Source organism: Mus pahari, chromosome 18, assembly GCF_900095145.1.
Source record: "Mus pahari chromosome 18, PAHARI_EIJ_v1.1, whole genome shotgun sequence".
In the NCBI taxonomy this organism is placed as follows: domain Eukaryota; kingdom Metazoa; phylum Chordata; class Mammalia; order Rodentia; family Muridae; genus Mus; species Mus pahari.
Window position 1 is genome coordinate 35,007,298 of NC_034607.1, and position 14,651 is coordinate 35,021,948.

Here is a 14,651-nt window from a genome sequence, read left to right on the forward strand (position 1 = left end):
GGTGAAAGGAATGCATACACTGCAATTTTTGGTAGAACATTGTGTAGATGTCTGTTAAATTAATTTCAGCTATAGTACAGTTTAGTGTGAAATGATTATTAATTTCTTGAAGCTGCAAGACCGTTTGGTGAGAGCAGGGTACAGCAAGCATCCACTATGCTTGTATTAGGACTTCTATGTTCATCGTTTCCCTTGCGGTTTGTGTTTTGAAATTCAGTGTACAGATAATATGTGTGTGTGTGTGTGTGTGTGTGTGTGTGTGTGTATGCTGGGTATGTTGTTCCATTTATCAATAGGTATCAACTTTCATTGGTTTATCACTTGAACTCTGCTTTACAAGATGATTGTAGGTAGCTGCGCCTGCTTTACCTAAGTTTCTTTTATTTGGAATACTGTTTTTCAACTTCTTATTTTCAGACTTTCAGTATTTAATGGAGCAGTATGTTTCTTACTGGTTAGAAATAGAATATTTAGTTATAATTCCACTAGCCCATCTAGCTCTTTCATTCTGTAAATTAGGGCCATTTAAATCCATTGCTCTAATGGGGAGGGATGCGCTAGTTCTTGGCACATTTAAGAGACTGATGCTTTAATTATAATTTGCTTGTTCAGTGTTCTAGCAGAGCTTATCAATTCCTTCATCCTTGGTCTTGTGTTTACCTTACTGTATTGGGTTCAGTGGGCCTTTAGGGATCTTCTGCAGATCCACAGTTGTCATGAATCTCTTTAGCTTGTAATGACCTTGCCCTGCTTACATTATGAAGGATAACTGTCCTGGATATTGTGATCTGGGATATTGTAATTGACATCTTCATAGTATAATCTAGATATAACAATTGACACCTACAATCACTAAGCTTCAGAGTTTTTGTGGACACATTTTTCTATTATTCTGATGTTGTTTGCCTTGATAAGTCAGTTGGTACTCTCTCCTGAAGTTTCAGTGTTCTTTCTCAGTTCTTTACAGTTGACATTTTATCTAAAATATGCAGTGAAAGGAATGTTTTATGGTCAATTGCCTGGGTTTCTAAACAATCCCTGTACCTGGACATTCATTATATTTTCCCAAGAAGTTTCCTGGTGTTGTGTCACTGAATATAGTTTCTGTACCTATGATCTGTTTCTGTTGTTTTTTGGCAGTGTAATCGGGGACATCAGATTATAGTAAAGAGTTGAGTGTATTTCCAACGGGAAGTTTTGGTGAGGTTTCCATTTGATTTCTTCAGTGGTGGATGTCTGCTGACAGTGAATAGTGTATAGGAACACAAAGTGCCCAACTTTCCTTGAGGCCTTGAACAATCAGGACAATTGGACATGGCTGCCTTTGTAGGGTGCACCATCTGCAATCATTCCTAGACTTACTAACAGTGTAGAGTCTGAAATGGTCTGTGGCAATACATAGTGTGGCCCCATATCAATGCAGTGTTCACAGTACGTTTATTTTTTTTCTCTGTTGTAGCTGAGGAATTCTTCACGCCTGTCATAACCAGACTTCTTAGTTATTGGTTTTTGGATTGAGGTTTTTAAAGCTCCTCCCATTTATTGAGTTACAGTATCACGTGAGCTTTGAGTTGGGGCAATAGTGTTGAGCAATGCATGCCAACTCTAAGCTAGGCTGAGAGTATCCTCCCACCACTGCTGGCAGAGCATCAACACAGATACCAGGCACCAGTAGGGAGGTGGATAAGCAAGGGAGAAGCAACTAACAGGGAACTCGATGCAGAAATAAAATAAAACCCAGCACTATTCTACCATGTGCAGCTCTGAGAAGGACAGGGTTTGGTGCAGGAATGAGCATCCACCAAAATGTTTTAAAAGATGATTTCTTAAAAAGGTGAGTAAACAAGACAGAAGGAAATGACAACTGGGAATGATGTAAGGCACAAAGACAAAGGGTGTGGTTATAAACAAGGGTGAAGAGAAGAGAGGACCAGAAAAACCAAAATGGGAGCAAATCCCACAGCCCCCCCCCCAGCCAGGAAATCAAAAAGAAAGGTCTGAGAAAAGAGACTCTGACACCACACCCAGACACAGACAGAAACACACAGAGACACAGACACAGACACACACAGACACACACACACACACACAGACACACACACACACACACACACACACACACACCCCACAGACATCACAGACACATACATACATATCACATAGACATCACACACAGATGCACACATAAACCAAAGGCAAAGACACCACACACTCACACACATCACAAACAGACACAGATACCACACACACATATCATGTATTCACGGACACACACACATAGATATACACATAAACATATACCATATAGACAGACACCACACTCAGACACACAGACACCACACGCACAAACCACACAGACACAGAGACCACACACACAGATTCACACACACGCACACCACAGACAGAGCACCACACATAGACACACATACCACAAACAGCCATAGCACTCACATACATACTACATAGATACCAATACCATACACCGACCCACAGAAACACAGACACAGACACAAATACACACACATACCACACAGTGACACAGACACATACATACATATACATCATACTACAGAGACACCATACACAGAGACACACACATGTATGCACTCACACACATATAAGCACATATACCTGCATATACACTTGTACATCAGCAAATACAGAACAACCGAAATGCTACATTAAAATATTCAAGTGTTGACTCTGTTGAAATGGTTATATGAGTGGGAGTGGATGTTCTCTCTCTACCAGTGTCCCCTTATTTCCATGTCTTGTTGGCCCACATCCCCCATGAATCACCATGGCTGGAGAGAGTCACCTCTTGTTTGTTGTTTATAGCATACATTTAGGGCAGTGGCAATGCTTTGACACTGCAACCAACTGGAGATAGTCCCTTGCTTACTAGCACAAGGCAGAGGGAAACCTGAATTCCTTTAGATGAGATTTCTTGTAGTAAGATTGACTTGGTGTCATGCGGGGCTCAGCTTGCTAGGATGATGGGCCTGCAGCTTTCATATGCTTCCTGGGGCCCATGGCAGGTAGGGCAACAGACCTGCACGATTGCAGAGATGTGGCAGGTTCTGCTGGAGAACTACCCTTTTCTGAGTCCTTATCCTTGACACCAGTGTGCACCCTGGCTTGGTCTCTGCCTAGCTTAACAGCTATCTTAAAGGGAAAGTCAGTCCTGCTACACTGTGTGTAGATCTTTGAGAGAAAGAGAGAGAAGGGGAGAGGGGGGAGGGGGTATGATGTTAGGATGGGATGGAAGGATATCTGGGGTGATTTAAAGGAGAAATGCATTATATGCATCAATAAAATTATCAAAGAATTAATATAAATATTATGCTTTAGAAATTCGGCTTCTAAACTACATGGTAACTTTCTTAAACTTCTGTTACCTCACTTTTGGCAAATTATAATAATATAATTATTAGTCATACCATGATGATAGAATATATATGAATGTATTTTTTATGGATTCTACAGTATGGATATTTTCATTATTCTAAATACTTACCATTTATCCTTACTTTCTAACTACAGCCTTGAATCTTTGAGTAGTATCTTCTTTTGCCCCTCATCCCCTTCCCAGCTTCTAATAGCTACTTTTCTATTCTGCTTTTATGAATCCTGTTATTTTTAAATTCCATATAAAATATTCTATATTAAATTGTGGAGAACTCTCAGTGGATGATATTGTGTCATGAAATTTTGTAGGACCAGTCCTTTCCGGAGCATGAAAATGGTTTTCAGGTTGGAATGAGATTGGAAGGCATTGATGCCCGACGTCCGTCTGTGTTCTGTGTGCTTTCTGTAGCTGAGGTAAGATGCTGGTGCTGCTGGGCTAATTACATGGTGTATGTTTTCTATAAAACAGCAGATTTCTGTGCTTTCTGTCATAAGTGAGTCCCAGCTCATTATTTCAGTCAATAATGTATACAAATTTGTTTCTTTATAATTTTGTTAAGATGAATTTCCTAGTAAGTTTTCATCAACTAGTATTCATCCTTGAGTTAACTGAAAAGTAGATTTTACCTAAAGTTGGTAATAATTCAAGGGTCCCATAGTGTTGTTTCCAACTGTTAAATAATTATTCATATTTTAGGTGAGCCAATGAGAACTGTATATAAATCCCTGTCTATGAATAAAGATTCAAATAAATACACTTACTTTGTGAAAAATTATATACAGAGAACTGCCACGGAAGAAAAGAAATAGATTTTAAAATTCAACGCATTACTAAATTAATAGAAGCATTGAACTTAGAAGACACATTCACATGCTCTATATCATGACAATGGCTATTAGGCTTGTACAGAATATCTAGGGGATGTATTTCTCAGACTTTGTTGAACATGCTGGGCTCATGTGTTAGCATTGTTTCTTATCTCAGCCTCTACTCTCTTGAGGTAGAAGCTAAGCCCATCCGCAGAAGATATGTTTGCTAAAAGGAACATTTGGCAGGTACTGAACTTATAGTCAGTTAGAAACATTTGATGTGATTCTAGATTCTTAGGCCAGTCTAAAGAATACACACACACACACACACACACACACACACATACACACACATACACACACACATACACACACACACACACATACACACACACACACACACGTGTGTATATATATCTCAGAAAGTTCTAGATAGCTGTTCATCATCACTGTGATGTAATCATATATCATTTTACATATGCATTTGTTCTCTGATGAAAATGTTTGGAAAGATACCTGGGTTGGTTCATGTTGACGACATCCCCTAAACATTTTAATGTTTTCTCAGTTTTGAGCCCTTTTCAAATCCATGACACTTAATGCACAACTGTGAATTTCCTATTTCAGGTGTGTGGTTACCGGCTGAGACTGCATTTTGATGGCTATTTAAGCTGCTATGATTTTTGGACCAATGCTGGTTCCCCGGACATTCACCCAGTGGGATGGTGTCAAAAGACCAAGCATGAACTGCATATCCCTCGGGGTAAGCCAGGGCACATTTATTAGCTGCAAGGAGGCATACTTGTTATTCCAGTTTTATTTTAACACCATTTCAAGAAATACGAACAGGGGAGCCTGGTGTGAATTGATTTTCCAAATGAAAGTTTTATCTACAAAGAGGCTAAGACCATGACAATGCCTTAGAGATGAGTATAAAAGAAAAGTCTGTATGTCTCTCTAAGTCAAATGTTCTGGTTAGGAATTTATGGTAAAAAAAAAAATAATTGTTTGGGAGCACCTGATCAAATATATAAAGTATATTAAACTTTATAGCAAGAAATTGTGTTCAAAATCGTGGTTGAAATGAAATATCATACTCTATCAATGATACCACACAGGGAAGAAACTTGATTTATTCTAAAATTTTGCTGCAAATTTGGAAAGAATGAGACTAAAAAATGCCATAAGCAGTTTTCTTTTTGATGGAAATTAGTTTTGTGTCTGTCTTTTGTTTCCTGTGAGATACGTAAGCCTGGTATAAGTTAAGGCTGGTCCATTTTGGCTGTGAGATGCCATAATCCAGTTTCTCTGTACAACCAATTGCTGCACATAGTTTCCTGCTTGGGCATTAGGTTGCTGGATAACTGTGGCACATTTCCGGTTTAGTGTGCCACCTCCTTATCCTTCAGGTGTCCCTTGGCATCTGCCTGGGGCTGAAAGCAGTCTGGAGTTCCTGAAAGTCAGTGCAAGAGAGTAGCATCATTCATCCAGTAGGCATTAGGGAACCTTTAGCATGTGATTTCAATGGATATGGAACAACAGAAATCACAAGGCCTCAGGCTCTATGGGAATGTCCTTCAGAGGAGAGAAAGATTAAGGCCCCAGGGATATTCTTTCAGATGGTATTGGAGACATAGGTTCTCTGAAGTCACAGGATCCTAGGAACAACAACAAAATGAGAAAGTAGCTTAGCCCCACGCAAGAACAGAAGCCATAGATGATGTCCTAGAGTGGAAGGGTATTGGCCAGAATGCAACCTGGAGGAGACTACTGGAGAACAATTGTAGAGCCAGTAAAGCTCAATATGTAAATATGATCTTGAACTCTTCAAAGATTTTGGCTTGTAGATTTCATATTGACGAAAATACTGATCCTGTGTAACTGGGGGCCACTTTAGATGTCAATGCAGAAATCACAGCTCTCACCTCAAAACAGAGGTTCTCAACCCTTTGATGTTTGCATATCAGATATCCAGCATATCAGGTATTTACATTATGACTCATAACACTAGCAAAATTACAGTTATGTAGTTAAAAACAAAAATAATCTTATAGTTGGGGGTCACCACGGCATGAAGAACTGTAATTCAGGGTCACAGCAGCAGGAAGGTTGAGAACCTCTGCCTTAAAGGGGATAAAAGATAGTTTATTTTTGAGCCAGTTTAAGTGAACATGGATCAGGAACACAGACGTAGGTTGCCCAAAAGACCATGTTTCAACATGGAAACAGTTTCCTGAAGTTTTTTTTTTAATAGTTTTACAGAACAAAGAAAGTCATAAAATCAAGGCAAGCTTAACGTGTATGGTTGAGTATATCAGAGGCAGTTAATCCAAGATATGGGAAGCTTTTCTGTTGGCCCAACATGGTATCTGATGGTGTTCTTAGCTTTCAAGTTGGTGGAAGCTAGTAGCCTTCAGAGTTAATAGATTCCAAAGGATTTGATGTATTTGTCACTGGGTGTTATTTCCTGATGTAGAAGAGAGCAAGGAATGGCTGTTCCTGAGCATTAGAATTAGCCCAAAGTAAGGAAATCAGCCTCTGAACTTGCAACATCCCAACAGCTCCCGTACTGATGCCCTAACCACTCAATCTGGAAAGATAATACTCTTACTGGGTAACTTATAAGGTTAGGAACAGAAAGTTGGACCTGCCAAATGGCCTTTGGATTTTGACAGTGCTGGGTATCGAACCCCAGGTGGCCTTTGGGATTCCCAGTTTCTCCAGAGCATCTGCCCATCCCAGTTACAGTGGCATCAGGACCTCTTGCGGTCTTTGTGAATGGCAACCACTTGGGGATTCCTGTCTCACCCTTTTCCCTTTCCTATATTTCAAAATGCTCCTAAGAAATTATTCAGAAACAATTTATATGAGTATCCTATTCATATAAATACTTTCCCCCTTAAATTCCTTGAAATTTGCTTTATGGTCTGTTATAATCCAAGTAAATTAATAAGTGGATATTAATCATCTATGAAGACTGACATATATTATGGAAATTATACTCAACAACTTTGGACTTAAGGCATTTAAACAACATTAAAATATAAATCTTTTGTATTGAGCTAAGAACTTATTGAAAATATAGCAGAAGATTAAAAGTAGAAAAAATAATATATTAAAATATGTGATGATATCATGTGGGTATTTTTGACTAGTGTATACTCTTTTAGATTATAGAAAAGATAAATTTGTTTGGATGGATTACTTGAAGGCCTGTAGATTGCAAAATGCTCCTAAGAAATTATTCAGAAACAGAAGTTCTGTGAGTATCTTCTTCCTTTGTATAAATCCTATTTTCCACTGAGCTTAAATTCCTTAAAATTGCTTTATGGTCTGTTCCAAATAAAAATTGAAATGTCTTAATTACCTTTACCTTTCCTAACTTAATTTATTATATAAGCTTCCCTGGGCAAAGAACTTTTTTGTTTTTTGGGGATTTTTTTCTTCGGTAATGCAGTTAGATACTTCAGAAAACTTAATTTAAATTAATCCTGCTAAAACTTATTTCAGATACCTTTTGCAGATTTTTTTTCCCCTTTTGCTTACAGCAAGTTAGTTTTCTAAGCTTAGTTTTGGAGTTTGGAAGCGAGTAAATACTTGAGACAGACTCTGTCACATGTACATCATAGTCTAAGTACAATGGACACAAAAGAAGCATTTTGGCAGATTCAGGGATGCTGTGTGTGTGTGGGGGGGTGCGGGGATTTGGCTACAGTAGACTCCCCATCATAGCGTCTTCAGCAAATTCAGGAACTCTGTGCCAAGCTTTAGCTAGAGTAGACTCCTCATGCTCTTTATTCTAAGCAACCTTGAGATCCATCAGTGGATAGTAAATTTAAGTGTTCAGCCCTTCTCTGCTGTCAGCAGTGAGTGGCCATTTGGGGAGAGCAAAGCAGAGGTGAAGCCCAGACCGCACTCTGCTCCCTAGAGACCCTCTCTTTCCCTTGACTGGTGTCCCAGGTAGGCCCTACCCACTGAGGATCCTGTACCTAGCATACTTGTTACTGAAATTCTATAGGTTTGTCTTTCCTGCTCTTGATATTAATGTTAGGTGTTTATTATGTGTCTCCCATAAATTTGTCTGTTAAGCAAAAGGACTTTACTGATATGATGCTTCCTTAAAAATAAATTCCACTGAAAGATAATTTTAAAAAAAAAACAGGCTTCAGTGTAGATAATAAAAAGATAGACAGATGAAACCCTCTTCTAGTCCCTGGTATTGTGTGCATCTTAAAGCGACAAGGCTGGCTAATTATAGCTATTTCATATGAAAGGAAGAGTTACATTAGCCATAATCTACATATTCTATTCGAGATAAACAGGCATTAAAATAATTTGTACTTGTAGCTATAATTTTTCATAAAAGAATACACTCTTTAAATATTGAGAAAGCACTATTTTTGAATCCCATTACCAAATTAAACAATTTTTAAATGCTAAAGAGCATGATCTTTATCACGTCGAACAGTGGTACTTGGAAATTTCATTAGCCTACGGGGAGTCGAGGATAACTTTTATCATCTGATGTAACTATATCCAGTAAACATTGAATCTTACAATCAGCTCACATTGCTCTAAGAACTGAACATATTAAAATGAAGATGATAAGGGAAAGACAATCTCCTTATATATGTAAAGTGAAAAGACAGTGTGGGGAGCTTGTGTCCTTGGTCCTTGGTGGGGGCCTTTGTGACATACTTCCTATCAATCAGGTAAGTAAGGGTTGATATTGTGTCAACCTTGGTTTTTAAATGACCTGGAAACCCCCATAGTGGTTCAGTCCTGTTGGTTGACCTGTTCGATTCTGTGCCCTTCTTCGACTCTGTTGCTGCATTAGAATGGTCCAGTGCCAAGGGAGTTTCAAGTTGGGATGAAGCTGGAGGCTGTGGACAGGAGGAACCCTTGCTTGATGTGTGTGGCAACCATCGCAGACATTGTGGAAGACCGAGTCCGGGTGCATCTTGACAGCTGGGATGATAGCTTCGATTACTGGTGAGACATCAGGATACACGTGCTTTGCATGTGCTGTACTTGGGATTCAGAAATCATCTTACCAGTGCTGTGAGTGTTTTCAGTCGGCTTTCCCCCGCCTCTCTTCCACATAGATTATTGAATTAATGAGCAGCCCTCTACTTTCCCAATCCTATGTGGAGTTTCTCAGTGGTGTTTTCCGTGGCAGCAATGGCAGCAGATCAGGGACGTTTCTCATGTTTTATCTGATTTGATGAAAATAGATTTGAGAAAAGAAACTTAAGAAGTTTCAGGGTTGACGTGTGTGTGTGTGTGTGTGTGTGTGTGTGTGTGTATGCATCTGAAAAGTGTTAAACAAAGCCTTCCACACAAAAGATCTGAAGAGAATGGGAGTGAGTTCTTTGAAAGTCTGTGGGAAGTAGAGAAAATGTGTGCCACATGCCCCTGAAGCCAACTGTGGTGAGTTGTAAGGACTTACTGGGTAAAACCCTGAAATATGCAAGAGGGCGTGGCAAAATCAATTTTTGTCACATTTCCTCTGTGAGTCCTGAACAACTGAAAAGTCCCCAGCAAGGATTCAGCTCTGAAGGTGCCGGACAGGAGTCTGCCTTTCTCCTCTGAACTACAAAACAGAAATGGAGTGGTGGTTGCGGGTGTCTTAGAATACTCCTGTGCCTTTGAAAAGGAAGAAAATCGTAGCTACCTTGGGACTGATTCAGCTGTGTCTGCATCTGGAATTTCCTGTTCATAGCTGGCTTCGTTAGTCGTACGGGCAGGCAGAAGAGATTCATTAAAACATTTACCAGAAGGATCACCTGTGTCAGCTCCATATGACCCTTCCCGATTTATTCTAGAGTTTCAAATTGCAAGAAAGTTGTGCAAGCGAGCCGTTTGGTCACCTAGAATAAAGCTCCGCATTTCAAGCCATTTCTGCCATTTGCTAATTGTGGCGTGCTGTTTCTCACGGGGCCTTTTTTACGTCCAGTGTAACCATTGCCCTTTGGTTCTGTTAGTTTCTGTCTGTCACTGTGGTGGTTTTCTTGATAGGGGCGACCTAAAGGAGGAGCAAGGATTATTTGGGCAAAGTGTTTGAGACTGTGGGGAGGACCAGTGAGCGAGTAGTTTGTAGCTGGGGTACTTGGAGCTCGACTGACTTTTACACTACACTACATGGTTATTCAGGAAGCTGAAAACTCAGGCTGGAGTGAGCTACACTGGCTCAGCTCATTCCTCTGGTCCTGCATCTGTCAGTTATCCACCATCCCTGAAAGGTCCCTCAACCATGTGGTGTGAGGTGGGCACTGAGTGGCAAGCATGGGACATTTTACATTTAAACCACAGCCCATTCTTCCTGTGACACTGAGCGCTGTGACTGTAAGCAGAATTCTGTTTCTTGCAGGTGTGATGTTAACAGCCCTTATATCCAGCCAGTTGGTTGGTGTCAGGAGAACAGAAGAACTCTTGTCGCTCCCCAAGGTGAGCTGACTTCATGTTCATTGAAGTCATCTCTGTGTGAGTAAATAGTCACTTTTCCCCCATCGTGGTAACAATATTTGATTGCACAGTGAGTGGAAAAAAATGCTAGGAAGTGCCATTAGCCACCAAGTGTCTAAAGCATGCATGGTCTATGTTTATAAAATGTGTTTGCAGTCTTTTAAAAAGTTGAGACAAGTTTTAGCTCACTTAGTAACTATCATTGCTGAGGACTGGAATTCGAAACTGGTTATTTCCAGGTGTATCTTATAATATAATTCATTAATCAAATCATAAGATTACTAGATGTCTTTTACTTTGGAGTTAAGTATAGAAATATAAAAAATATAGAAAGTAGGCTTCATATATACCCTGATTTGCCAAACATCTTTCAACAAGCCAGACTAATGGCTTAACCATGGATACAAGTTGGGATAACATTGTGGCAAAGGACTTCTCTAGTGTGCCAGAGATCCTGGATTCATTCCCCCCACCATCATACCAGAAAGAACAAAAAGAGCTAACTAGACACTGTTTAATTTTAGCATCTTTAGTACAAATGTTTAAGGAGAACTCTGTTTTCTTTCAATATATATAATACACAAGAATACATGTAATATATAAGAATACATGTAGAAAACAGGATACGGCATCTATAACGTAACAGTTATTTTGTTTTTTAACATGAATAGTTATGGACTTTTGAAATCTTTATGTCCTTTTTAAAAAAAAATTCAAAACATGCTTAACATAATTGTACAAAGTAAAGGATATTCCATGGATATTTCCAAATGTGAATAAAATGTGTTTAGGTCACAGTCATCCCTTTATTACTTTATTTATTTAATTAAAAATAGTTCATTTTATATTAATATATTCTGATTATGGTTTTCCTCTTCCAAGTCCTCCCAGATTCTGCCTACATCTACATCCAACCAAATATACAGACTTTCTTTCCCCCTTTCATTAGAATGCAAATAGGGATATAAAAACAATAAAACAAAAGCAACCTATAATAGGAAAAAAACAAAGAAATAAATAAGACAGAATAAAAAAGGGTCTATGAAGGAAACATAAGAAGCACATATAGGCACTGAGACACACCCTCACAAACACAGAAAACACATGAAAACAAAATTGGAAACTATAATATATAAACAAAAAGTCTGTAAGGAAAAAAAAATGAAATAGTCTCCAATGCTATAAATGAGTTTGCTCTGTGTTGTCCATATCCTGCTGGGCATGGGGCCTGCCCCTAAGTGTGGTTTCTTTACCTAGGGAGGCTGTTGGAGAAAATGAATTTTTCCTTTGAGAGCGAGTATCATTTGGAGGTAGTCTCAGGGTTGGGGATGGGAGCGTGTGTCTTCTTCTCTCCTCTCAGCATTTGGATGGCTTCTGGCTTAGACCTTCTTTATGTTCTTAAGCCTCCTTGCCTTCATATCCCTAGAAATCCACCCTTTAGTTTCATTGTCTTTCCAACTTACATGGATTCCGTACATCATAGGCAAGTGCTGTGGTGTCCGTTTGGGTAGGACCCAGGTACTGCACTTAACATTGTGATCTTCAGTGCCACTTTCCTGCAAATGACATAATTTCATTCTTCTTTATAGCTTCAGGGTATATAGATAGAATACGTCCCCCATTCATTGGCTGCTGGGTGCATAGGTAGAGTTTCTAACTTGGTTAGAATGAATTATTCTGTGCTAAACAGAAGTATGCAGGCATTTGTATTGTAAGCTGACATGTATTCTTTGGAAGATACACTCAGAAATAGGGCAACTGGGTCATACTGGATTATATATGCATTTTTAAGTTGTAAAAGAAAATTCCATATGGGCAACATTAATTCATGTTCCCTCCAGCAGTGAATGAGGGCTCTTATGTCTCACATTCTTGCCTGCGTCTTTTCTGTGTTTTCTTGATGGTACTCACTGTTGCTGAGGTGAAATAGGCTTCAGTGTGGTTTTAATTATTTCCACCCTCCCACTATCCATCCAACTTCTCTATCTTAAAACACACACACACACACACACACACACACACACACACACACTGAAACTCTTAGAGTTCAATTTGTGTTGCTTATCTTCTGGGTCTGGGGCCTGTGCTAGAGTATTTTGACACATCCATTGTTTCTATTGAAGAAAACTGATTTTCTTCTCCTAGAAACTACCAACAGTGCCTCGCTTCTTGCCTAAGGATAGGACTTGGTGTCTACTTCTCTCCTTATAGCTGGGGATTTTGTGTGACTTGAGCTTGTCCAGGTCTTGTCCATGTTGTCACAGTCTCTGTGAGCTCATACTTGCCTTGCTACATCTGGAAAGTGCTGTTTGCTTGGAGTCAACAAACACCTTTGGCTCTTCCGATCCTTTTACTCTCCAAGGGAGATAAAGACATCCCACTAAGAGGAAAGTGCTTCAAAGTGTCTCACTCTGTGTGTTGGCCAGTTGGGGGCCTCTGGGGTAAATACCACCAACTACAGAAGGAAATTTCCAGGATGAGATTGAACAATGTATTGATCTGTGGGTATCGCAATATGTCATTTTATAGCTGTTTCCCTTTATAGAATAGTAGTAAATGTTGCCCTAAGCCTATGACCTGTCTTGCCTCGGGTTCTAGGCCTCATTACCAGTATAAAGTATGGGTTCTATCTCATGGGAGGAGCTTTTATTCAATTAAAAACTGGTTTGTTACTCTCCCAATAGCCATGCCTGTGAGCATATCGAGCGCAGGTCATTAGTATCGCTCGCAGGGTTCATAGCTGGGTGTGATTGATGATTGTTCTTCTTCCTTCGTACCATGAGTAGTACCTTCCAGCACTATGAATGCTATTCAGTAGACACGGGGCTTCCATTTGAGTACTAGCCAGATCCAACTGCCTCATTCTTGGATGTACACCCAAAAGGACTCTACATTGCACTACAGAAATAGTTGGTCATCTGTGTACCTTGCTTCTCTGCTCATAATAGCCTGAAATTGAAACTAGCCAAGGTGTCCATCGATTGATGAATGGGTCATGGACATGTGGTCCGTTTACACAGTTTTCAGATGCTAAGAAAAATAAAATTATGAAATGTACAATATTTCACAGAGCTAGCAATAAGCACCCTGACTGAGGTAACCCAGGCCAAGAAAGACAAACATTCTTGTTTTCTTCTCTCATATGTGGGTGTTAGCGTTCAAGGTTTAGATCATGTGATGTCCCCTTGGAGCAGAGGTTAGGTAGCCAATAAGGAACTGGAGGGAGGATTTTTCCATGGAAGAGGAAATAAAATACAGTGTAATTGGTGTATAGAAAGGAAATTAGAAGAGGAGAAATAAAAAGTAAGGAGTGGGAAGGCAGAGGGTGGACTATGAAGAGAGAGATAACTAAGACCAAAAGCCATGAAAAACACTAATGAAGAAGCTTTATAAAACACATACACACACAAAAGCAATTTAAATGAAGCCATCACATAATGGGGAAGAGGGTATCCTAAGTAGATGGCATAAGTACTGATAAAACCCCAGTGTCACAAATGGGTTACTTCCTTTTGAGTTGTTGTCCAAAAGTGTCCCAGATACCATGTGCCATAGCTGCAAGCAGTGCTGCCAGCCATCCAGGACAATTGTACTGAAATAGGTTGTTGCTGAAGACACCACAAACAGGCAGATAACACAGGCAAAGCTAGTTTATCTCTTTAGTTCACTGATTTTGCTGTTGTCTGGAAGGATTGAAGTTGCCAGTTCTTGCTTTTGTCCCTGGAACTCTCAGAGTCCTGTTAAAAACTTTGCTGTACTTATTCACTGCTGGTGGGGAATGGATGTTGATATCACCACTTGGGAAATCAGTGGAGGTTGCCTGGAAACTTCATGCTAAAGTTGGTAGATTCTTTGTGTACCCTGCATGAAGAAAAGTCATCACAGGCCTTACCCAGATGTGTACTATTGCAAGCTACAGTAATAATTGACCTTGCAAAACACACTAGCTCACCATAGTGGCAACCATG

At 39.6% G+C, this 14,651-nt stretch overlaps 1 protein-coding gene across 1 annotated transcript in view; it reads left to right on the plus strand.

The window, feature by feature from the left end:
- The window catches only part of L3mbtl4 (L3MBTL histone methyl-lysine binding protein 4), a 424,085-nt gene that overhangs the window by 124,354 nt on the left and 285,080 nt on the right, over positions 1-14,651 (plus strand). The window contains exons 5-9 of the mRNA XM_021218018.2: positions 3,718-3,822; positions 4,846-4,981; positions 7,389-7,480; positions 9,056-9,210; positions 10,589-10,665. Coding sequence (XP_021073677.1) covers positions 3,718-3,822; positions 4,846-4,981; positions 7,389-7,480; positions 9,056-9,210; positions 10,589-10,665 — 565 coding nt within the window. The remainder of the gene's footprint in view (positions 1-3,717; positions 3,823-4,845; positions 4,982-7,388; positions 7,481-9,055; positions 9,211-10,588; positions 10,666-14,651) is intronic.